Here is a 24,469-nt window from a genome sequence, read left to right as displayed (position 1 = left end):
TGCCTAGCTGTCACCTATTGGATTAGAAAAGTTTGCTGCCAGTGAGAGTGGCAGAAAGGGTGGGCCCAGGAGATGGAACTCTTTTTTGCAGTATCTCATGGCATCCCCAGGCAGGAGGAATGGCTCATGAGCCTTCTGCTGCAGAATTAAATTAAAATACTGTAGATGAAAATCTGTCATGGAAGGTGTGTAGTAATCCCATGCACAAGAACTTACTGGTTGCCAGTTGGGGCCAAGAAGGAATTTTCCCAGAGGTCAGATTTGGCATGAACCATGGGGTTGTTCTGTACCACAGGGCAACTCTCATGGCCCATTTCACATTTTCTGCTTCAGCTGCTGACTGCTGGTGATGCCTGTGCCCCCAATTTAGGAACAAGTCTGATAGGGTAATTCAAGCATTGTTCCTCGTAGTCCTGTGCAAAGGTTTGAAGTGATGATTTGGGAGATTTCTTTGGTTAATGATTGCCTACAAAAGCAGGTAACTGGACTTGCTGGCCCAGGAGTCTCTTTCCCAGTCCTACCTTCCTTTGTTTAGAAGCTCCATTAGAATATTTCCATATATTTATTGTAAAGTTAAAGAGGTGGAAAGAGGGGAGTCTGAAAAAGCAAGAGATGGCAGGGGTCTGGGTTCTTTCTCCCCCTTCTTTTGCCCACTTTTAGAAACTGAATAAATAAGATTTCTTTATGATGAATCTTTTCCACACTGCTTGCTTTTGGGGCTGGATTTGGGTAAGATTGTTAGATTTTTTTTTTAAATGCTCAATCTTTAAAGACTTTTACTTGTGTCTAATGACAATAATATCACTGTTTGATATTCCTAAATTTTATGTAGTAAGTAGCTAAGGGATACTCTGGTACCATCACTTAGATTCGCAGACAGTTGAAGTATTTTAAGAGCAGTTTGAAGTAGCTGTGACAAGTTTTCTTTATCTAATCTGTCTCATCTGATTTAGTTGTTTCTAAGAAACATATCAGTATAATCTTCATGAAACTGCTCTAAGAACATTATCCGCTTCTGTAGTCAGTAAAATTGAAGCTCAGAAAAGTTATTTAGTACAGAAACTGTTTGCTTTCAAAATTGAAAGCAGCATTTTTGTGTACTTGTAATTCAGGATGCATTTGTGGGTGCAAGGTTGTGAAAATGTACAAGCCTCATTTCTGAGAGATGGTACCTTTGCAGTGCCAGGTGCAGTACCATAGCAAGGGAGGGGCAAGCAGGGTGACCGCCCTGAGCACCAACACCAAACTATGGGGGAGCGTGGTCATGCTTTAGGACAGGCTGGCATTATAGGCTGACCTGGACAGGCTTGCAAGGTGGGCAGACCTCAACCTGATGTTGTTTAATACATAGAAATGAGAAGTGCTCCATCTGGGGAGAAATAATCCACAACACACTTACAGACTCGGCAGTGCTACACTTGCCAGCACCACAACTGACTAAGACCTGGGTGTTGTGATAGACAACAAAATGAACATGAGCCACCAATGTGATTCCATAGCTGGCAGCAATAATGAAACACTGGCATGCATCTACTGAGGCATCTCGAACAGGGCTAAAGATGTCATCCTCCCACTCTACTCAGCCTTGTTGAGACTGCAGCTGGGGTACTGCATCCAGTTCTGGGTGCCACACTTCAGGAAAGATGTGGAAAAGCTTAAGTGACTTCAAAGGAGGGCCATGCGCATGATTTTAGGCTTAGAGACCAGGTCATATGAAGAGAGGCTGAAAGACTTGGGACTGTTCAGCCTGGAGAAGAAAAGAATCAGAGGGGACTTGGTGGCAGTGTGTAAGTATATCAGGGGAGTACATCGGAGCCTGGGGGAGCAACTATTCACCAAGGCTCCCAGGGAAGGGCTAGAAATAATGGCCACAAGCTGATTGAAGATTGTTTCAGACTAGACATAAGGAAAAACTTCTTTAGAAGTTGAGTGCTGAGGGTTTGGATCAGGCTCTCCCCAGAGGTGGTACAATCACCCACCCTAGCGACCTTCAAAAAGCGCCTTGATGCCCAACTTGCTGGGATCATCTGACCCTCGTGGTCTTTCCTGCCCAAGTGCAGAGGGGCTGGACCTGATGATCTGTAAGGTCCCAGCCCCTAACATATATGAAACTATGATACAGGTGTGTGTCCCCTGGATCTGTGTGCAGGGCGAGGGCGCGCTGTCACTGCAGGCTTGTCCTGAGTGCCAAATTTCCTTGCTACGGCACTGGCCAAGTAACAAATAAAACCTTTGACAGTTAGTTGCACAGAGATTTACAAGGCAAAACAATAATTTTTAATAAATAATTCTCTAGCAATTATTTATTAAATAAATAATTATTATAATTCATTATTATAATTTATTAAATAAATAATTCTAGCAGTGCTTCAAGTACTGCTAGAAATGTACCTACTTATATTTAAGTTTTCACATAGACTAGCACATTTACAAAATAGTGTGCTGTGTCATGATATTGTCTGCTGTCTTCAGTTCACCAGGCTTTCTTATAATACCCCTTAGGGTGGGCATTCAGGTGAATCCATCAGGGTCCTTTTTCTTACTTCTTTTAAAGAAAACACCATGCAAAGTATCAATATTTTGTTCTGGTTCTGATTTTAAATTTAATTTATGCCAGGAAACTCAAGATATTAGTATCTTAAGACTCAAAACATCCTTTTGAGCCATGTACATGAAAATGGAAGCACGGAGCATATGACTTTCCCAAGACCATGAAGGAACAGTGATGCAGACACAAGAATAGAAACCAGATCCCAGTTCAAGTCCCTGGGTTGAACTATAGTCCAGTTCTTTCTTTGTACCACATACTTTCTATTTGGCTACGTTATGTCTTACGTGGAAGCCCTCCTTTAAAACTTCTTCACTTATAAGCGTATGTTTAAGGAGAAGGATCCAGAATATTTTCATACAGTATATTAGTGAAGGATGAATGTATGGTTTATGCAATAGTTAGATTTGCTGATTTCAGAATCATTAACTGTCATGTAATTATAAATGGTGATGCATCATTTCTGTTTCTCTTAAATAGGAGTATACTGTAGTACAAGGAAATGTAATGAAGTGGCAAACATCCTCATTTGTGTCCTTGAAGGCACTTTAAAAGCTATTGCCTTACAGCTCAGTAGACCCCAGATGCTTTATTTATAATAAAGTACTGTCTTCAGTTACTGCCACTCATGCTATCCTGTGTTCCTTCATCCTGCTGGGCACCAGTGACACAATCTAGTGTTAAAACTGCCTGGGTCTTTCCTGAAAAAAAAAAGAGAAAGGAGAGGGAAAGAAGGGAATGGATGAATTAAACTCTTCTTTAGGGAAGGGAGGGCAGAATGGTACCAGAGACTAACTGGTTCAAGGAGGTGTAAGCTTTCATAGGCAACAGTCTACTTTATCAGATGTGTAATATCTGAACCAGTTAGTCTCAAGGGTGCCACTCTGAGCTATCTTCTACCTGACTTCAGACCAACACAGCTAAGCATCTCTCTCTGTTCACTGGGGAAGGAAGGGGGATGTCCAAGCAAGCTGGGCTGCCACTTGTGAAATGACAGGCAAGACCACAGACTATTAAGGCCGAAAGAGGATATAGCTATCAGCAGGAGAGCTGCAGCCCAGAGAAGTACAAAAAAACAAAGCAAACTAAGAAAACTAAACTCCGTTAAGAGGAAAGTCTTCTGAGAAACAGAGCTCAAGGCCCAAAATAGAGCAACTGGAGGAAGGAAGTCCATGTCCTATAGAAGTGGTGAGGAGATCTCTATAGTAACAGTGACTGGGAGCTAAGGAACAAGTCACTTTCAAGACACAGAAGCACCAGGAAAAAATGTTAAACAGCAAAACTGTAAAGGAGCTATACTTTTTTTTTTTTTTATGAGTAGTGATGCAAATATTGCTCATAACACCAGCAAGCTGTAGTTCTGCTAAATAAATCAACATTACCGTTGCACAGTTTTGTCACCTCTCATTACTTTTCACACTTTTTTTCCCCAACTTCATCATGCTTATGTTGTCAAATTAAATTTCAGTTTTTGGGACATACCAAACACAGTTGCAAGATGCTGTTGCTTGAAAAGAATACCAAAACTTGAAATGTGGTATCTAAGATGGTATTTTTAAGCAAAATGAGGAAGGTTTCAGAGTATTCTTAACTGTCTGTTACTTCATTCGGCCACATAGAATAATGACAGCGGCTATAGAAAACTTATATATGGAAAGCATATCATAGATGTTCTCAAATGTTTTCTTGTAATTGTTAGGTTTGGTTTTGTCTTTCCACATGTTTTGTTTTGCAGGTGCCCTGAGAATACACTATTTGTCTTATTCTTTACTCCTGCAATTTTTGCCGCCTTCCTATCTGTGATGGTCTACATTTTAGCCACCATCCTTTTGCCTGAAGAGGACTAGTATTCAAAGCTATCAGTATTGTTTTTTAACTAACCAACATAGTTGTTTGGGGTTTTTTTAAGTAATTAAAAATTCCTTCACTTCCTGAGGTGTGATGGACTTGATCCTGAAAATAGAGCATGAAGCTTCAGTTAACTTCCGTGGTGGTCACACACACAGTAATTGCAAAAATCACGTCTTCCGTTTATCACTGCAGAACAGTAGTCTCTTGGGTCTTCTTCACCGCAGTGCGCTATATCTCCTAAAATGCATACGAAACATGAAATTGTAATAAGAAATAAATATAATTTCATATTTATCATCAGGTTTGCTTAAGTAATAATTAAAAATATTTCTGGTAAATAAAGTAAGGAAAGATGCCCTTTTGAATACTATACCACAGCCTGTTAACAACTAAGATAGTTCAGCAGTTTTAAGTGTGAATGTTACTTGTGTACTTCAGTTTATACAAAGCTGCCACTCTTTTTAGATGGATGATCTTTATGGTAGTGTTCCTTTCTCTGTTTAAAGATATTAATAATAGTAAATATCTGGTTTCAGGGTGGGATGATTAACTGGAATAGACTCTTTCGTCCTCTACGTCATAGACGTAATGCAAATTATCAAGATATTCTCCAGTCTGAGCAAGATGCACCTCCACCTACTGAGGTTTCTGAGGAACAGGTAAATATTTTGATATTTTTAAATGTCATGAAAAGCCTGCTAAGAAGTTAGACATCTACACTATGCTTCATGGTCTGTAATATGAAGTCTGTGATAAACCTTTTTATAAGTAAAACATTGATAGCATAAATTAGAATCCTAAATGACAGTCACAACAGAAAGCCATCTTGAACTGTTATAGTTTCTTTTATGGGATTTAGAGATGCAATTTTATTCTAGAATTTCTGATTTTGTATGTATCCCTTTTTACCAGCTTTGTTCACTGATGAAGGCTATTCAACTATGGTGAGATATAGCAAAAAATCTTCTAAGAATGGTTTGTGAGCCAGTTGAAACACAAAACTTATCTGGGACCTTAACCAATACCTAATATTTATTTGAATCCAAAACCAGCTCTGAACACCTCTCCAAATAAATGATAAATTGAAAAACTCTCTCTATATATAAATCTGCACACCTGCATGGAAATTCATGGAATTGCTCTGGTTTTAGCTGTGTCTGGCCAAAAGAATGAAGGGTCTGATTTGAATTGGGACTTAGAGGTCACTTGGCTTAGAATGCTTTCTAGTTACCTATGAAATGCCAAACATAAAAATCTTGACCAACAAGCATTAATAGGAAGTAAAAAATGGAATTAGAAGGTCTGACATTGCCTAGATCAGGGGTGGGCAATTATTTAGGGCAGAGGGCCGCTTACCCAGTTTTGGCAAGCTGTTGAGGGCCAGATGGGTAGCCTTGCCCCCTGATCACCATCTTGGGACCAATGTCTCAGGGTGGGGCCCAGAGTGGGGCGCAGGCTGGCAGGGGTCTGTAGAGCTGGGTTGGGCTACACCAGCAGGGAGAGAGGGGAGCTGGCCCAGCTCCATAGAGCCCCTGCTGGCCGGGACTTTGTACCCCTGCTACCCTGCTCCAGACCCCACTGACACTGGCCCTGGGACACTGGTGTGGACCCTGGGCACCCGCTCACTCCCAGTGCCCCCCAGCCCCGCGGTACAGGCGAGGGGCAGCGTGCAGCCCCAAAACCCTGTTCTGTGGCAGGGAACAAGCTGGTGCTGAGTGCGGTGAAAAGTGGCCCCTCCCTCTCCCTGTGGCCAGCACTCCCTGCTACAGCTGCTTGCAGCCCCCATGGGGTTGTCCTGAGCAGGTATAGGTGGGGACCGGGGTGGAGAGGCAGCAGATGTTTGCAGCTGACCCAGGTTTTGGGTAGCTGCTGACAGCTACAGAGCCTGGGCTGGGGGGCAGGGGCTTTGGGTGCAGGGCAAGGGGCAGCAGGGGTGGGGGGCAAGGGCTTTGCGTGAGAGGCAAGGGTCATGAGCAGGACTGGGGGCAGGGGCTTTGGGTGGGGGGCACAGGGCAGGGAGGCAAGAGGTAGTAGGGCTGGGGGCACAGGACAGTAGGGCTGGGGGACAAGGGGCATAAACAGGGAATCCTGTCATGTACCCCCTGCCCTCATTTTGTTTTGAGCAGGCACAGGCAGCCCCACGTGGACTTGCCTCGTCGGGGCGCGGCAGAGCGGCAGCAGCTGCGCCCCCCCTGGTTGCCGTGCCAGGCAGTGTTTGCCACTGCCGCCTCTGGGCTGCCCAGCGCGCGAGCTCTGTGCGGGCAGCAGCAGCCAACACTGCCCAGCATGGCAAACAGGGGGGGTCGCAGCTGCTGCTGCGTGCAGCCCCAATGGGCAAGCCTGGAGCCGGCACGGGGCCAAGGCTGGCAGCAGGGGCGGGTTACAAGCTGGTGCTGAGTGCAGGGGAAAGGCAGCCCAATGCCTGCCTCGTGGCTGGCGCCCTGTGCTGCAACCACTCGCAGCCCGCGTGGGGCTGCCTGTGCCTGCTCAGGACAGCCCCGCGTGGCTGCAGAAGGGAGTGCCGGCCATGGGGCAGGCGAGGGGCTGCTTTTCCCCACACTCAGCTTTTTCCTGGGCTCCTTCCCTGCCCTTCCCCACACCCCTCACTTTACCTGAGGTTCCGGTGTGGGGCAGCCATATGGTCCCAGGCCAGGAGCCCCAGCTGAGGCTTCCAGCTGAGCGGGGCCGGGAGCAGGGCCAGGTGGGCCCTGCTGTTGCAGGAGCCTGCTGGGCTTCCCCTGGAGCCTAATGCCCCTGGTTCCTGTCATTTTTTACAGGAACCAAAGACAGAGAAATATTAATTTTTCTAAATTTTTAGGGGCCCCCCGGCTGGATAGAATGGGCTTGCTGGCTGGATCCGGCCCATGGGTCGTATTTTGCCCACCCCTGACCTAGATTTGTTTTTAGCAATTTGAGTTTTCTTAGAAATATATGTTTTAGTTAGGCTGACATCCTGTTCTCTTAATGAAACTTTTCAAACATTGGTGGTGCTTGGACTACAAAAATAATTGCTTGTCCCATGAGTTTATAAATCCTTTGAATTCACAGAGTACAAGTTTTCTGTTTCATAGGCTGTATTGAATTCCTGTACTTGAGGTACATCTGAGTAAAAGAATTACTTGTTGTCAAAGTATGTTTTCTATCAAGCCCAGTGGAAACCTCTATAAACATGAGCTTTGCCTCACAGCCCCCTTCTTTAATGTTGGAATCCATAATGGTTACAGTAAAAACCCTTCTGCTGAAATATTATTTCAGTGGTCAATTTTCATCCCATCACCTGACCTTTTTCCATAAAAAGTTTCATGAAAACCTAAAAAGTAAGATCTTCAGGTATTGCTACTTACAAATTTTGATGTCAAAATATTATGGCAAAGATGCCCCCATATCTCTGTTCTTGACAAAATCTCTGTACTTGGCAGTTGTACTTGACAAATTGACAATTTTTGAGTAGGGGTGGAGTGTAATTATGATAGCCCAGGAACTATATGGGAGGCAAGGGTTTTTTGTGATACCTTTTATTGGATCTATTTTATAGTTGGGACGTATTCTTGACAAGCCTTCAGGCACAAAGCACCCTTCTTCACATCTCAGTAAATCAGAATAAAAGTGTTGTTGGATTTTTTTATTACTAAATTAATATTTATGGAAGAAAAAGTTATTTAGGATAAAATCAAAGAAGTGCCTCTGTCTGTTTTATATGAGGAGATATTTTGGAGAACAGAGTCCCTCTAGTGTTCAGTTAGAAGTAACAAGTTGCTCAGAAACTACTGAATAGAGAAGTAGAAATACTGAAAGTAATGCGGGTTTTTTTAATCACAGTTTTCTTGACAACACATTCACAGTGTGAATTTCTAGATGTAAAGGGTATATGTAGAGGTAAAGATGTAAACTTGTTCTTGCTGGTGCAAGGAAATGCTGTTACGCCGTGGAGGGACTTACCCCACAGAAGGAAGGCCGTTGCACATGACCTCTCTTCAGGTTTCCTTTGGGGAAGGGCAGCTTAGACTAGGCTTCAGCAGAATGCACCAATAGAGGATGACTCACATCATCTCGCAGACACCCTTCCTATACTGTGGCTTTTTGAGTCATGATGTCTGGTTTGGGATTTTAACTCCCAGTAAGTGGGAGATACCAAGGGTCTTCTTCCACAGCACCTAAGTGACTTTTGTCCAAAGTATTTAATTTGCTGTTGAGTGTGAATGCAATAATAAAGCTTGCAAAAGAAATGAGTAACATTCTCACATATTTCTACCTATTCGAGAAATGGAGGTTTCAAATTTACTGCAACCTGAAATGGGTATGATTTATCCTTTTAGGTGTTGAATTGCACATCTTTTATAATAGCATACAATAATGCCAGGATTAAATGCATTACAAAGTCAGCATATATAAAGAACAGCTGACACAGAGACAAAAATTAGCTTTTACAAAATGTATTAAAACATGTGAAAGATGCTTCTTAAGTGCATTCTGACTACTGGAATCATGGTTGTCCTGCAAACTGTAGCTATTTTCAAGGTCTTGCACTATCAAACATAACAATTTGCTAATGCTTGGAATCCTGTATATGAATGTTAATCAACTAGTTTAAGTATTTTACTACCCTTTTATTTTAGAGCTAGCTTTCAGGTACCTTCCTTTGCTGTATTTTTATTATTTGTATTATGTGAATGTTTGAAAAAAAGGAACTGAAGAGAACCCTTTCATGCAATATGTCTGAGGAAGCACCCTTTAGAAAAAATTATACATATGCAATTAAGCAGTCTGGGCACCTATAATGTGCCAGACATCTGCTCCAATGCATGCTAATTAACATGCATCAGAGCTGACTCGATTAATCAAGTATTCTGGATTAATTGAGTCTACTAATTGGCATGCTCCAGCAGCCTCCACATCACGTGTATTCAGCATCGCCGCACTTCAAAATGATGGCGGGGGTGCTTTAACTAAAGCTCATCAAACGAGCATTAATTAAAGCACATCTGACACCATTTTGAAGCATGGGACACTGAATATACATGATGCTGGGGGTGCTTTAATTAGAGCGGCTCTGAGAGCTGCTGTAATTAAAGTGCTTCCCACCCCATCGCGGAGCACATGTAAAGACGCCCTCTGATGTCTGCTGCAAAATTCCTTGGTCTGCTCACTATTTTATGCCATTTCTTATCAACAGTACATGAGCCCTAAATTTTATTTTCAGTAGTTTTCTCCAATCCCATACTTTTACAGTTATAACAAAACTTTCCTTTTTATTTAACTCTTTTTCTACAAATATTTCTAATTTTGATCTGCCAAAAAATAAAGCTGTAGTATCCTCAATAAATAGTTACATTTTGAAGGCCGGTTAGTATTGCAACTAAAATCTCTCACCTGCTGTAATGTTTTCAGGCTTATTCAAGCATGTGGTCTCATAGCAGCAGTTACAGTATTACAGTGTATACTTGTGCTTAATTATTTAAATAAAGGTATGCCGTTGTACTCACCGTTCATTAATAAACCCAATTCTTGGTGTTGTGTGATGATTGTAATTGGAAAAATATGGCTAAAACTCTAGTGAACAATATTTTTGTATTATTTTTCTTGTAGGTAGCACGGCTTATGGAAATGGGATTTTCCAGGGGAGATGCTTTAGAAGCTCTGAGGGCTTCAAATAATGACCTTAACGTAGCTACTAACTTTCTACTGCAGCACTGATGAAGAATTTCTTAAGTTGATGCATTTACCATTTGAAGGAGGATTGAAGCCACCTGCTGGATAGACTCAGAAAGTTCATTCCTAAGAAAGGGGGAAAGTCAAGAGAGAGAAACTACATCTCCATAAATGATGCTTCAAAGTAATATTAACGAATGATACTGACTGTTCCCAAACCCTTAAATAAAGTAATCGTTCCCATTTTGTTTATCCTTTTAAACATTATTTTGATCTCCACTTATTACCAGATATCTTCAAAATTTGCTTTAAAAATGGTCTTTCTTTGTAACTCAAATGTTATCTTTCCTATTTGCAAGGAAATGCAAAAGCAACTAATGAGACTACAACTGCTGCATACAGATAGATTTGCCTTCCAAGAAAAAAACTACAGTTCTACTCTTTTGCTGATTTCTTATCTCTGATATTTAATATTATTTGGGTTTTTTGGTCAGTAATGAGAAAATCTTCCAAGGTGGTGATATTATTTCAGTAGAAGGTTATGGGATTATGACATCATTCTTCATAAAATGTATTAATGCTTGTAATATTTTATTCCTTGAAATCCTTTTTAAATAAAAGTTGTTATTCACTATGTAATCCATGGAAGATACCAGAAATTTTGTGTGGATCTTGTACAGTAGGTGATCAGCATAAATTTAAGCAACTATAAATTTAGCAGATGACTACTCAGGTCAGAAGGCACAAAAATATGTTAATGGAGTAATAAAAAGGACATAAGTGATAAAAAGGATATAAAGCTGATGGCATTCACCTGGTTTGAGTAGATTTGCATTGTAACAGCTGGATGCAATTCAATTAGTCTGGTATGTACAACTTCAATTTTTGAGCAGGGTATATACATCTCTTTAAAAGGAAAATATTTTTAAAAAACCAAAGACATTTTTCTGCTTTCTATGTAGTCTTAGTTTTCAGCTGTCACAGATCTGGACTACCCTGGCTGTGCTCACTTGGCTGAAAGCAACACGGGCTGAAAACTTACTCTGGAAGCATCAGCTGAACTTGGCACAGGAGCCAACAGGATGCTAATGTCAGGATATCCAGGAACTGCTTTTAGAGTTTAAAATATTAAAGACCCCATATTTGATCCAATTTTCAAAGGTATGAAAGTTTCACACTGTAGAAATACCTGCTTGCTCAACACCTGTGAAATCAAGCCAATTATTGTGAGATACCATGCACTTCCAAAAGTGAGCTGAATTTTATACTTAAAGAATAATATATTCATATATAGCATGTATTTTACATATAGGTATGTCAAATGTAACATACATATATAATGCACAAAATTGAGGACATAGGAGGTGGCATCAGGGGAAAAATGAAGTAGCAAGGGGCAAAACAGAAGGATAAAAGAATATGTTGGGAAGCAAATGGGAAAAACAGTGGATAGTTCAGATTTTCATTAAAAAACCAGCAATCTGACTGTGTCTGCAAAATGACCAGAGGAATGACAACAGGTTTGTTCATATTTGAACCTATTACAATAGCAACTATTGTATTTTCTCTTTGTAATTTCCATTGCTTAGAATGTAGAGAGGAAAACATTCTTGAGGCTGTGAACATGCTGGTACAAGGCAGCCTATGCCAATGAGTCCCAAATTTTTATACTCAAGGCACCCCGTGTTAGACTTGAGGCATCCTTTGCAAAATGCCAGCTCTTAGTTTTCCCTCATTTTTTTGACTACAGAAAAATAATAGAGCAATTTTTCAGCTGCTAAGAATTAAAAAAGACCACAATGGGTTGGAATGCTTGTAACACTATGGTTCCTATTCAAATCTCTGGGTTTATATTGTGAATCATATTTGCACAGCTAACAGTACTATCATTGTGTGGCATCTGCTGGCACCCTTAAAAGGTTCTCAAGGCTACCCAGGGTGCAGCAGTACCCTGGTTGGGAATCACAGGTCTGTGGAGACAACAGCTGTTTTTCAGTGCAAAATTTGTTTGATGTGGCAATGACTGGCATTTCTTCCGTATATGCCAAGGAGATTTCTGGACTCTGTTAACCTGGAGAAGTGACTGGCTCACAAAGAGAGGCCCAAGCTTTAAGAGGTACCTGTTTTTAAATGATGGAATAATTTGGGGCATGCAGCTTAATTAAAAAAAAATATATTAAGTATTGTACAAGTTGTAGATAGTAATGCATTTTATTTTGGTTGTAATAGCTAAATTCTTCCTGTTACTGTCAAAGTAACTTCATAATAGTTTGCTGTAAAAGATAGTAAATAATTCTGGGTGAGCAAAATTCTGTCAATAGGAAAGGGATGTATTTACCTCTTGACCAGTGTATGTTACAAAGTTAAATATGAGAGAGACCCTTTGAAGTACTGTCCTGCTTCCACTGGAGCTGCTTGCAGACCCAAGTAGCTTTTACACTAAGAATTTGAAAACCTGTACTGAGAGTTTAGTCCAAGACATTATAGAGTATTTATAGATTAATGTTCTGTGATCAAAATCATTCCTGTTTTATAAGTCAGTAATATCTAGAAGTCACAATCCCATTGTATTAAGCTTTCTGCAAAACATATTTAAACTCCAGCTGTGAAATCCTGGCACCTTAGTGAAGCCAATATATCAAAACTCCCTTTGGACCATAACGGGGCCAGAAGTTCACCCAACTTCCTTGTCTCAAAATACTTTGTCTGCCATTAAAAAAAAAAATTAAAAACTTTCCATAAAAAAGCTTTTTGGGTCTTAGATGCTGCTAAGGAAAGTTCCAATCTGACTCATGTAGCAAAGGAAGACTTGTAGAAAACAGATCTTAAAAAATGTCTTTTGAGTCATCTGTGATAGACCAACTGGCTGTATATGCAGGGTAATTCCTTAAAGTATATCTAAGCATTTTGTCCAGTGTAATTTGAAATGTCTCAAATAATATAGTTTCTATATTAACTGCACTATACAAATGTATTTGAGGAAGCAAGGGAAAGTCTCTGTCCTTTCCCCAAACAAGATGCAACATAATTTTCTATGAGGAAGAGCTTAAAGGGTGAATTCCTAACTAATGGAGTCAGTGGGAAAATTCTCATTGGCTCTGGTAATGGCATCCCAGGATTTCACCTTTGAGAATTTAAAGTCATTACCCCTCTGGCAGATTCCACTAGTACCTTGAGAACATTTTCTTACAATAGAGAATGAAATCAGAATGAGTTAGCAGGGTACTTTTTTGAAATAGTGTATTTGGGAAATGGACAGGGCTTTTACATGGGACCGTTACACAGCTCTGCATTGTGAAATACTAGTTTCCAAGGTCCTTAAATGTCTGTTAAATTGCAGTAGGATGAGGCTTCATACAGGAGTTCATGTACTTGTCAAAATGTCTTCCTCTCACACCATAGGAGATGGAGATTACTACCTCTCAGACGATTAAATTCACAGTCAAATTTAGCTTCTTGTGTACATATTTGTGATATCTAGTGCCTGTTTATAATATGCCCTAAGGAGATTATTATTTAATGGAAAAATATGTGCAGATATATTTTAAAAGAAAATCACAAAAAATATGTTTTGGGAGGGCTAAGATATTTAGTCATCTTGTATGTGTGATTATGATGTTATATATCACTCAGGAGAGCCTGATTGTAGCTATAATGTGTGTGTTGGAAGGAAATTAAAAATATATATTCTCAGACTCCTCTTTCTTTCAGTGTATGTGTATGTTCACTATATTTATAAAACTATATGAGAGGTGTCCAGACTTTGAAATCCTGAGAAGCAAATTGGCACATTGCTAGGAGGATTGTATCTCTTTGTGTGACTGTCCACATGCATATTTCTGTTAAATTGTACCTTACTTCATAAATGAATAGAAATCTTTTCTTGTTTTGGTTTTCCTGCAATAAAAACCTTCTCTTTATTAGGTTTGTTTTCACTTTTGTTACAAGGAGAGGTTTCTCTTGGACTATATTTTATACATCCTCGGATACACGGTGCATGTATTGGAGTCTATTTTTCACTTTAACATTTCATGTTTACTTTGTATTAGGATTTAGTTTTCTGTTCCTGGAAGTATTTTGAAGACATATCTTAGATGTTGAAAATGGGTCCAGCACTTTATTAAGTTCTTCACATACGAATAACAGAAGGTCAAAGTTGAACCTCACTTGTGCAAAACTAACTAGATTCAGAAAGATTGTTGTTTATTTGTATGTCTGTGGTAGCTCAGAGCTCTAGTTATAGACCCCATTTCACTGGGCACTCACAGGACAAAAATAGAGTCTCTTCCAAAGAGCCCATACTTTAGGTATAAGCCAAGAGACAGCAATTGGATAGAGCTAAGCAGGGGAGTCCAAGAAAACTATGAGACAGTATTGACAAGATTAATCTCATCATATCAATAACCTAACAATTGTCAAGAGTTTTGCAGGCATCAAGGGAAAGGGAAGTTTTAGGACGGATTTGAAGGAGAACAGTGGGGTAGTTTTGTGGACATTTACAGCCAGCACTTTCCAAGGCTGAGGGTAGATTGGAAGGTGTGAAGATACTTATTTGAAAACTAGACAACGGATGCTGGTGTCAGGGGGAGGATCTAAGGCAGGAGTTAACCTCTCAGTACTAAATGAGAGAAAATAGGGATGGATAAGCCAAGAAGGGCCTTGATAGTAGTCAATGTTTGATGTGGTAGAGAACAGGGAACCAATGGAAGGATGCAAAGAGAGTGGCAACAAGAGTCAAAGTAATGGGCTAAGAAAGATAAACTTTCTATCAGCAATCTGGAGGGATAAAAATAGAGCAAGGTTTGTCAAGGCCAGCAAAAGAGATGGTGCAATAATTCAAACATGATCTGTTAAGAGCTTGTCTTCCCATGACCTTTTAGAAATGTGACCATATCTTAACAGTATCATGTAGTCCGGATGCGAGGACCTAGGCAGGGTGGTTCACTGGGATTGATAAAAAAGGTCACTGGAAGACGACTTGAAAGCTCTGTATTTTAGACAAATTGCATGTGAGATGATGGCCAGTCACCTTTGACAAGCTATGCGAGAGAGTGATGGAGAGATGGAGATTTCAGCTGGAACAGAACGAAGCAGGTCTGGAGTAGAGAGATTGGTTTGTGGATGAGCTTCCATCGAGATGATGGAGAAGAGAAAAGAGCAAGGGCAGAGTTCCGTGGAGAGGACTGGGTAGGATGGGCAAAACGGCAATCCGGCTGGTGGCTGGACTCTACTTCCTAGCAGCCCCTGCCCCCATTGCTGTGGCTGGTTTCCATGGAGACCTGCAGCAGCAGCCCCATGACAGTGCAAGGCCAGGGTTTCCATGGAGACCAGTCCCAGCAGAGCTGGCAGAGTGTGCAGCTGGACAGGGAGTGGCTTGGGGGCTGGGATCTTTCAGTGGTGGCGGCATGGTCTGGACCCGGGGCAGAACCACGATCCACTGCCTGTATGCCTCTGCCCAGGGTGTGCGGGCAGCATATCGCAGCTCTGCCCTGGCTCAACTGCAATGTCACTGCTGCAAGATCCTGGCCTCAGAGCAGCTCCCCACCCACCCAGCTGCGCACCCTGCCAGCGCTCCTGGGGCTGGCCTCCATGGAAATCCCAGTCCTGCACTGTCACTGTGCTGCTGCTGCTGGGGTCTCCATGGAAACTGGCCACAGTGTCTCAGACAGGGGCTGCTGGGAAATGGAGTCTGCCGCGGGCCTGACCTGGCCTGCGGGCCAGTCTTTGCCCGCCCCTGGAGTAGGATCTTCTGAGGGACACAAGTTAAAAATGATAAAAAGAGTTGGGAAGAGAGCCAAAGGACCATGGGAGCCAAGGAAGGATGAGATTTCACACAGAGGAACGTGGGCAACTGTGTTTATTCAGGAACCTAATTTGGCAGGGGGGGGGAAGCTGCTTCATATTAAAACAAAATTTACTGGCAATAGGATATATCCCAGATACAAAAGAGTTTAGTTTTGGAATGTCCATGTGTAATTGCAATATAACTTTATGTAAATTTAAAAAATATATATTAACCTTAATGTGAAAATCCTTTGATCTAATGGTTGTAATCAATAATGCCAATTGTATGAATAATAATAATTTTTAAAATTTCTTAATGCATTTGCTTTGAAGATGTATAATGGGGAGAACATTTAAAATTAAAAAATTGTTGCAAAATTATAAATTTGATAGGGAAAAGTTCTAGTATCTGAATCCACTTTCTCAGTTTTTGTAACAATTATATTTCATATTTCACAGTTAAATATGAGTTTAATTGCATATTTTCTTGGTCTGTGGCAAGGATTCTATTTAAAATAATTTATTTTCAGTCTGTTTCATAAAGATCATGTTTGTTAAAATATTCTGAATTGATACTTAATATCAAAATGTATTCTTGTTTTGGAAAAGAATATTTTTTTTCCTACCAGACTGCTGTGCTGAAATGTAAATTAATGAGTCTAAATTACTTCTTAGCCACTCCCAAAAAAAGAGCTGCAAGAAAGTTTACATTGCATTTTCCATTTATAGAATTATGATGTCGTATCCCTTTAGGAGCTAACAAGGGCAAATATGACCACAGGGTGGTGCTACTGTAACAGTTTTAGGGCTTTAATTCTGATAATATTCATTTAAAAGTTTTAAATACCACCTTTAACTTTCTCTCCATTCATCTCTACAGATTATTTCAAACCTGTACAAATACTAAAATCATAAAATGCTTCTGCTAGTATGGATTTTGTAGATATGACTGAAGTTCAGAGATGTCATTACTTCAGTCAAAACAGCATAGGGATATAGTCTTGAAAAATTAGGCTTCTGTTTTTATAAATGAACATAATGACCATGCTTTAGGTGGTTACACAGATTATTTGCAAGTACTGGTATGTTTCTAATTTTGAAGTAGTTGAATTGTTAATCCACGTGTGAATATCTGTTTATAATAGTATTGTAGTTTGCAAACTCTGCACATTGTTCTTCAGGTGTTATCTTTGTGCTGCTCTAGTGTAAGTGTCTGCATGTGTGTTCCTGTGAAGTATCCCATATCTGATTTTATAATCTTGATTGTAATTCAAAGTGTGTGCACCGAGGAGTGTCAGAGGTGGAACAAAAGCAACAGAGATTCAGTTACTGATGAGGACTGATAAGAAAAGGGATGAAAAAAATTCTAGTAAATGCACTCGGAAGACAAACTGAGTAGCAGGAAATATGCTGATTTCCACAGGATAACTGCTTTGCAAGTGTGTAAACCGATTAAATCAAGCATTTTATGAGTCGCTTACGTGGAACACATGAATGAAGTATAGAAAAGCTTACCATGCCTCAGAATTTGTCTGCCGACTACTCTTTACTGTGTTTTAAGTTAATTTGAAGGCTCAGGACAAGCATAGTGGCTTCTTAACCTGGCTGTGGAAATATCATGTATTTGTGTCCAAGAAGGCAGTTTTCCTGAAGTGCTACCCGGGAGAACTGCTCTTCTGGTGTGGTTCAGTCCCCGCCGAGGTGCCGCAGCTTTAAGCCCTCTTTATGGAAATGGGAGTCTCCTCCCTTGCTTGTTCCGAGGGCCTTATGGCTAAGGGCAGGTTAAACTCAGGGGCATCTGAACCCCAAGCCTCCAGGCTTGGGCCTGCAAGTAGGATGCCCGCCAAAGTTTTTGGAAACATCTGAAGCTCTGGGTGCGGGTGGAGGATGTTTGCCGGTAGTAGGGCCACTTATTGTTCTGGATACTTGCATTTGGCGTTAGTTTTGGCTAATTTGGCTGTGGATACAAATTAAATTTAAAAAAAAAAATTACAGCTGGAGAATTTTTAGTCAAATTCTACTTTTATATTTTCAGACTTCTAAATATAGCAAGCTGGGGAGCAGAGCCCAAATACATGGGCAGCATGTATTGGTTCTCACTGGTTCTTAACCTTTTATGATCTGGCAGCCTTCCCCACCCCATCACTGTCCCTTGGGATCTGTTCCCTCCTTGCAAAAGTGCGGAGTGCCAGGCTGTCCCACACACACTCATTCCAGCACAAGAAGCAGCAGAGTCATTTGTGCAGCTCTTAGCAGAGTTAAGTACCCTGTTGTTCCCTGTGCCAGAAGTGAGCACAAACAGAATCTTTTGCATGGGGTTTTGACCAGCCCCCCTTGGTGCTACTCCTGTAGTCCAACAGTTGAAAACCACTGGTCTAGTAGCCATGATACTGGGCTGGGACTCCAGAAACTTCTCCTTCTGGTTCTTCCACTGGCCATCAGCAACTCATTTCACCTCTCTTTTTTCCTTCCCATCCTCCATATGGGTTGTGCCACAACCCATCGAAACTGCATCTCCAACCCCACCTGTTCTCCTATGCCTCAATCAGTCCACTGTATCTTAGGCTACAGTCCTCATGTGCTAACCAGGATTCACTCTGCAGTCTCCTCAGTGAAAAGTCTATGAAAAGTGAGTAACATTGTGAGCAAGCAGCCTTCTTAAAGTCAAATATTATTTATTTAGAACCAAAGCATGTAAAAGACAAGTCTAAAAATAATAAATCAGTCTACATGCATGCCTTCCCTTAAGGCTTACCCATCTCCAGGTCTGAAAGGACACAACTGCTGCTGACACTCCACAAAATCATTTTCTGGGTCAGGTGGGTTATAGGTGATCTGACCATTGACATCATCTTGCCTGATAATGCAAGAGACTGGACTTGAGGGGGCTTATGAGATCCCTTCTAGATCTGTATTCCTCTTCTTCACCTGAGAAGTGCTTTTTAATTTCTCATAGTCTTTTGATCCATTTCCCTGTTTGCCATGTAGCTGTGTCGCTTCGGACGGATCCTGGAAGTTAGTCATCAACTTGTAACAACCCCTTCAGTGCATCTCACTGTTTATTAGGAAGTTTGTTTTTCTTCTTGTCCTTTCAACAGCCCATTATTAAATTAGGTAATATATTCATTTCAGAAACTAATAAGCCAACATAGTCCATGCATAGCATTTGATGAAGTAGGCTGTTACCTGTGAAAGCTTATGCCTTTCTGAATGAGTTAATTTTTAAGGTGCCACCCTGCGCTACCTTCTGCCATACCTCTACAGTAACTGACTCACTGACCAGGTCACTTGTAGTATTATTGAAATGTATAGCAGCTCTTCATCCATTACAGTATGCTCTTTAGGTCACCAGCTATCTTGCACTAAATGTTTGCAAAGCGTTCAGGAAATGGATTTCCAAATTAAGTTGGTCCTCTAGGTTTTGTTGTTACCCAAATTACATCTACTACAGTTACAAAAATGATGGTTCAAAAGCTATTGACTGAGTCAGTTAAACAATAAGAAAATAAACTTACTTATCTTAACAGAAGTTTAATAAAACAGTTGTCTGTGGCCTTTTAGATTGATCATTGAAACAAAAAGTAGCTTAATGAAGTTGCCTTAAAATAAATTATAATGCAAATTAAAGCTATAATTTCTCCTAAATTCTATGCATGTGCTTCCTTTCTAGCTTATCCCATTCCAACTGTAAAAAAGACTTGCCAGAAAATGCAAAAATTATTAGAATTCCTGCACTTTGAAACTAAGACTTCCCTCTGAAGTTCCCTTGGAAGATTCAACATCCATGTAAACAAGATTCCCCAAAATACATGACCTTTCTCTCCTTAAACCTCTTTTTAGGTTTCATTTAAAATAACTGATTTAACTTACATATCCAATTTATATGCTGTACAACCTCATTCTAGCAAGCCCTGTTTATAACAAATACCTGCTTTTAGCAATCCCAACAGCAAGCTTATTTTCACTATTATGATACAGCACATTGACTAACTGTAGTATACTCTCTTTTAATGAGCTTTTCTCCTAGTCTCATGGAGGTTTGTTATCACGATGTTGTTCTATAGCAATGTTTTAGGTGTATGAACTAGTTTTCACCATTTCAGCCTTTGTCATTCAAGCAATGGGCAGGATTCTCCTGACATGAAGGATATGTAAAAACCGTGCAGTTGTGGCTCAATTCCAAAGATTCATAGATTCGTATTAAATTCCAAAGTATATTCAGAGACAGTAGCCTTCCAAAAGGCCTAAAGGACTATGGAGCTGATGAGTTTTGACAGCATCCTAGCCATTGCCATTATCTCATCATTCCCAAACACCTCCGGTCCTTTCCCCAGCATCATACAAATCTTCTGAGTCCTCAGGTGCTGTGCACCAGAAGAAGTGTGTGGGAGAAAAACTTGAAAGCCAGTGACAGAAAATGTGGGTTGAAACAGACAAGTTGAGCATGGTAGCTTGTGCCCGAAGCAGCAAGTGAGCTGCTGGTAGTATCTCAATGAGGCTTATAATGTGAAAACAATACTTTATTTACAGGAACTTCTATGAAGAACCTTACAGTAAAGAATGAACAGTTTCGCTATTGTCTTTGCAAGGGTTTGGGACTTAACTTTGTGACAGGATTTGTTTTACCTTGTGCTGCTACTTGTCCTTGGGGAATACCTGTGCCATGTGCTCTCTGGCCCACAGCTGGTTACCCTGGGTGGGATAGGCAAGGCTGGGGCTGGCAACTGTGCTGGCCCCAGCAGCCTCCCCTGGGGTTCTGGAGGCCTTGGGGAGCTGCAGTTGCAGCGCTCCTGCTGCTCAGAGCCTGGCTGGCAGCCAGAGTTTGGATCTAGCCAGCCAGGCTCTGGTTTTGGGTGGCACACACTGCCTCCACATGAGCTGCCCCACTTTTGTTTCACATGGGTTTTTTTGACCCCAGGATCTCCCAGGGTCAAAAAATCCACCTGCACTGCTACCTTGCAGTGTGGGGAACACCTGAATGTGCGGTGTGTGGTGCTGCAGGTGGGTCTGCGGTGCCACATACTGCACAGCCATGCTCGTCTGGACATGGCCAGAATACCCAGGAAGAATATGGCATTCCAGGATCAACGTGGATAAGGCAACTTGCACCAGGAACATCTTGGTTCCACACATTCTGGACATGCTGTGTTCCCAGGAGGACTTGCTCTATGCCATACACTTGACCATGACTACATTTTGCTTTCCAAAAACCAAGTGAATGTTTTACTGGGAGCCATGTTGTATGGGAAAATGTGGTATGCATTTTGCACTTTTGAGCTATAATTTATTTGATTGTTTTTGATATACTTCAACTAGAAATTATGAGGTAGGCTTTTGAAGAGAGCTGGCTGATTGCCTTTGAAAAATATAGCCTATATACCCAGTAAGTTGCCTACAAAATGACTTCGAATAAATCTTATGTACTGAGTGGTCTTTGAATATAAATTGCTACTAGTAAGTCCTTTCCCCCCGTTATTAGACAACTAAAAACTGATGTGCTACAGGTCACCAGAGGATAAAACTTCCTGTGGTGAAGAAAATCAAAAAAGCTGTATTCCGTCAAAACTTATTCTACTCCAGGGATAGTTTTATGTGCAGCTATTGGCAGAGAAAGTGTTGGTGGTCAGAGACATGCAACTGCTGATGGATAAAATCTTTTTTTTGTGTTTTTTTTTTTTTTGTCGCCAGCTCACATACATTTTTCCCCTTGGGGAAGATATGAGAGAGAGAGAAAAAAACCACAAGTAACAGATAGCCATATTAATCTCCTTCTTGAAGGCACTCTCACACGCCCTTTTGATGATAAAAGAACCAGAACAGAATATAATAGAATATCTACACTTTCTCCAGGAGCCAAACTTTTCCTTTTATGTACTCCTCCCCAGTATTAAGAAGCCCTGGAGAAGGAATTCAGAACCTTACTTTTGTGCCTTTTAGTAGTGGTAGGCTTTCATTACTCACCAGCCTGCCTTTCCCTGGACACACATTATCTAACATTTAAGTGCTGGAAAGGGTGGGTTGGCAAAGGAAAACCTGAAGGAGGAGGAAGAGTCAAGGGTCTACAGTTAAAAGTTGGGCTGCATGATCTTTGTTTATGATCTTAGTTGTGGTAATGGTAAGAGGCCTATCATATGCTGTATCACTTTCTCCTTCTGTTAAAATCTGAGCTACTGTGGGTGAGCTGCTTTTCTGTTTGGAAAATTCCTAGATCGTTGTGCTTCAGTATAAGAAAGAAGGTGCATTGTAAACTCAGAAGTGTTTGCTGCAAACCAGGACTCTATCTGGCTCAGTCAGAAGGGCACGAAAGGCAAAGAAAATTATGTCCTTACTTCAGTGATCTTACAAGCTGAGGGTCCAATCCTGCAGGGTGCTGTCACCGTTGCCTACCTTTGACTTCAGTGAGAACTGAGTGCGTCCTGCCCCTCAAAGAGTAGTCATCACCTCTGCCAGTTCCGTTGGTCACTTAGATCCTGATCCTATCATGTGCAGATTACAATTTTTTTAAATAAGTGTCTAAGGGTGAGTAATTTAAGTAAGTTTGGTGAAAGAAGTGCATTTGAAGGAGGGCATGGAACACAAGCAGTACAGGGAAAATGGAGCTTTTGTGACATCTGTAGTCAGTTTAGGAACAAGTGGAAGCTTTGTTATGTACAAAAAAAATTTGCAATTCACAAGACATGTTTTATTATTTGAAGAAAAAAAATTAATACAGAATAAAGCCTAGTAAGGTTTCTGTTAGGAAAACATGTTTTTGTCCACAAAGAAAAGCATTTAAAAGGTTTCACAGACTTTTTAAAAGTACATTTATTCATCTCAAGCTCCTACCAGTGCGAGGAAAAAATATGCGTACATTGTTTTTATATTCTTTCCTCTGTCCAAATTCATGAGTGGATTTCCAAACTAATTTAAGAACATATGCAATTCCATTCTGGGTCAGACCAATGGTCCATTTTGACTAGTATCCTGTCTCCAGCAATGGCAGGAGTGGATGCTTTAGAGGAAGAGCATATGAACAAGGTATATCTAGAGTGGCCATTCACCACCTTTGAAAAACATTTCTAACTATCTGAATTGGTCTAATAAAAGATATTGGATTTACCCAAAGAACCTTGTCTGTCTTTGAAAAACATGCTCTTGAGTCTGGCACCTTAGACCACTTGGCTATTTCACTTATTTCCTCTACAAAATTTGTTACTTCTAATGTACAGCCTGGAAAAGCAGCTGGTTCTGTGCATTCTTTTAATTACTGAAGTTTAGTAAAGATTGTAATGTTTGCCTTCCAGTTTCTTGATAGACTGGTCATAAAGTCTACCGACAAGCTTCACAGACCTCAGTCATCCAAAGTTGGGTTAAAAACGGGCAATGCAAACAACATACAGTAGTATCTAGTCTTCAGAAGCTGAGAGAGTCCCAACCTCTGTCCAGGGCAAGGACTCTCTCTCTCTTCATTATGTGTATTAATATTGTACTTCTAATTATTATGCCTGACTAGTACCATCGCATGTGACCTATAAACATCTCAAACTTTGTGTAGTTTGTACAACTGTCATGACACTGACTTACAAAAACATTCAGAGCTTACAATAGCTTTCCAGAAAGTTAGCTATTAGTAGGTAAATCTCCCTATTTCTAATAAATGAGTAATCTTAAATAGTTTATAAAACCTAGGTTTTTCAGTCTTACATATGGTCCTACCCGGTATAGTTAAGGCAATGCAACTGCTCCTGACCCATTTGAAGAAGGGCAGAGATTGCTTTCTAAAAGCCTTTACATTTAGTTAAAATAGTCATAATTTGAAAATCTACTGTGCACTTTCCCCTAAAATAAAGGGCAAACTCTTAAGCTTACTAGCAAAATGAAAACATGTAGTTCTCCTCATACCCCAACTTCTTTACTGTCTCAGACCTTTGCCAGTTATTAGACTACAATCATTAATTACAGGAACTGTTGTGACAGACTTCACAGTTCTCTTTTGTACTTTTCCCACAATACAATGTCAGGTTGCTGGAGAATTTCAGAAACTTTGAGTCACTTTCATTTTTTAAATTTACTGTAGATAAGCTGAGCTTAGGTAGCTGAGGTCCGACTTTTGTTCCTGCTGCTCTTTTAACCCAGTCCTAGTCAACAGTGGACACTCGGTATATGTTGGTATAATTCCAGTCACAGGAAAGAAACAGAGAAAGCTGGCTTCATGTCAAATACCAATGGAGAGTTTAAGGTGGTCAAAAACAGTTTCCAACTCTGTTTGCTAGGTTCAAGTACACCAAATTAAATCCTGAATGGTTAAAAGCTCATGGCAACTCCCTTTATTTAGGAAGCAAACAAAATATTGAGTATGTCCAGAAGATAAAGCTGCATTATATGCAAAGCACAGAAGGACATTTCCAAGGGGTTTTGAGTACCTCCGGTGCCTTTGTTTTTTGCTGAATTTTGTGTGATGCCCTGTATCTAGCAGAAGCACTGCATCTTCAGCATACAACACACATCTGTCAGCGTGTTAGAACTGGTTTCAGGAATCATTAAACCTTGTGACTATGTATAGTTAGTTATACACAGCCACAATATGTAATAAGTGAAATATATATCTTGGCCTAAAGCTGTATCTATTCCCTGTTTTTTCTTAAAACTTCCCACCAT

The 24,469-nt window shown here is 40.6% G+C and overlaps 1 protein-coding gene across 1 annotated transcript in view; it reads left to right on the top strand.

Moving 5' to 3' along the window:
* Nucleotides 1-13,953, top strand: part of UBAC2 (UBA domain containing 2) — a 199,738-nt gene extending 185,785 nt beyond the window's left edge. Inside the window, exons 10-11 of the mRNA XM_025208617.1 lie at nucleotides 4,936-5,058; nucleotides 9,986-13,953. Of these exons, the coding sequence (XP_025064402.1) occupies nucleotides 4,936-5,058; nucleotides 9,986-10,093 (231 nt within the window). The 3' untranslated portion in view covers nucleotides 10,094-13,953. The remainder of the gene's footprint in view (nucleotides 1-4,935; nucleotides 5,059-9,985) is intronic.
* Nucleotides 13,954-24,469: the final 10,516 nt, after the last annotated feature.

This window comes from Alligator sinensis, unplaced genomic scaffold (assembly GCF_000455745.1).
Source record: "Alligator sinensis unplaced genomic scaffold, ASM45574v1 scaffold744_1, whole genome shotgun sequence".
In the NCBI taxonomy this organism is placed as follows: Eukaryota; Metazoa; Chordata; order Crocodylia; family Alligatoridae; genus Alligator; species Alligator sinensis.
This window is presented reverse-complemented; position numbering and strand designations above follow the sequence as displayed.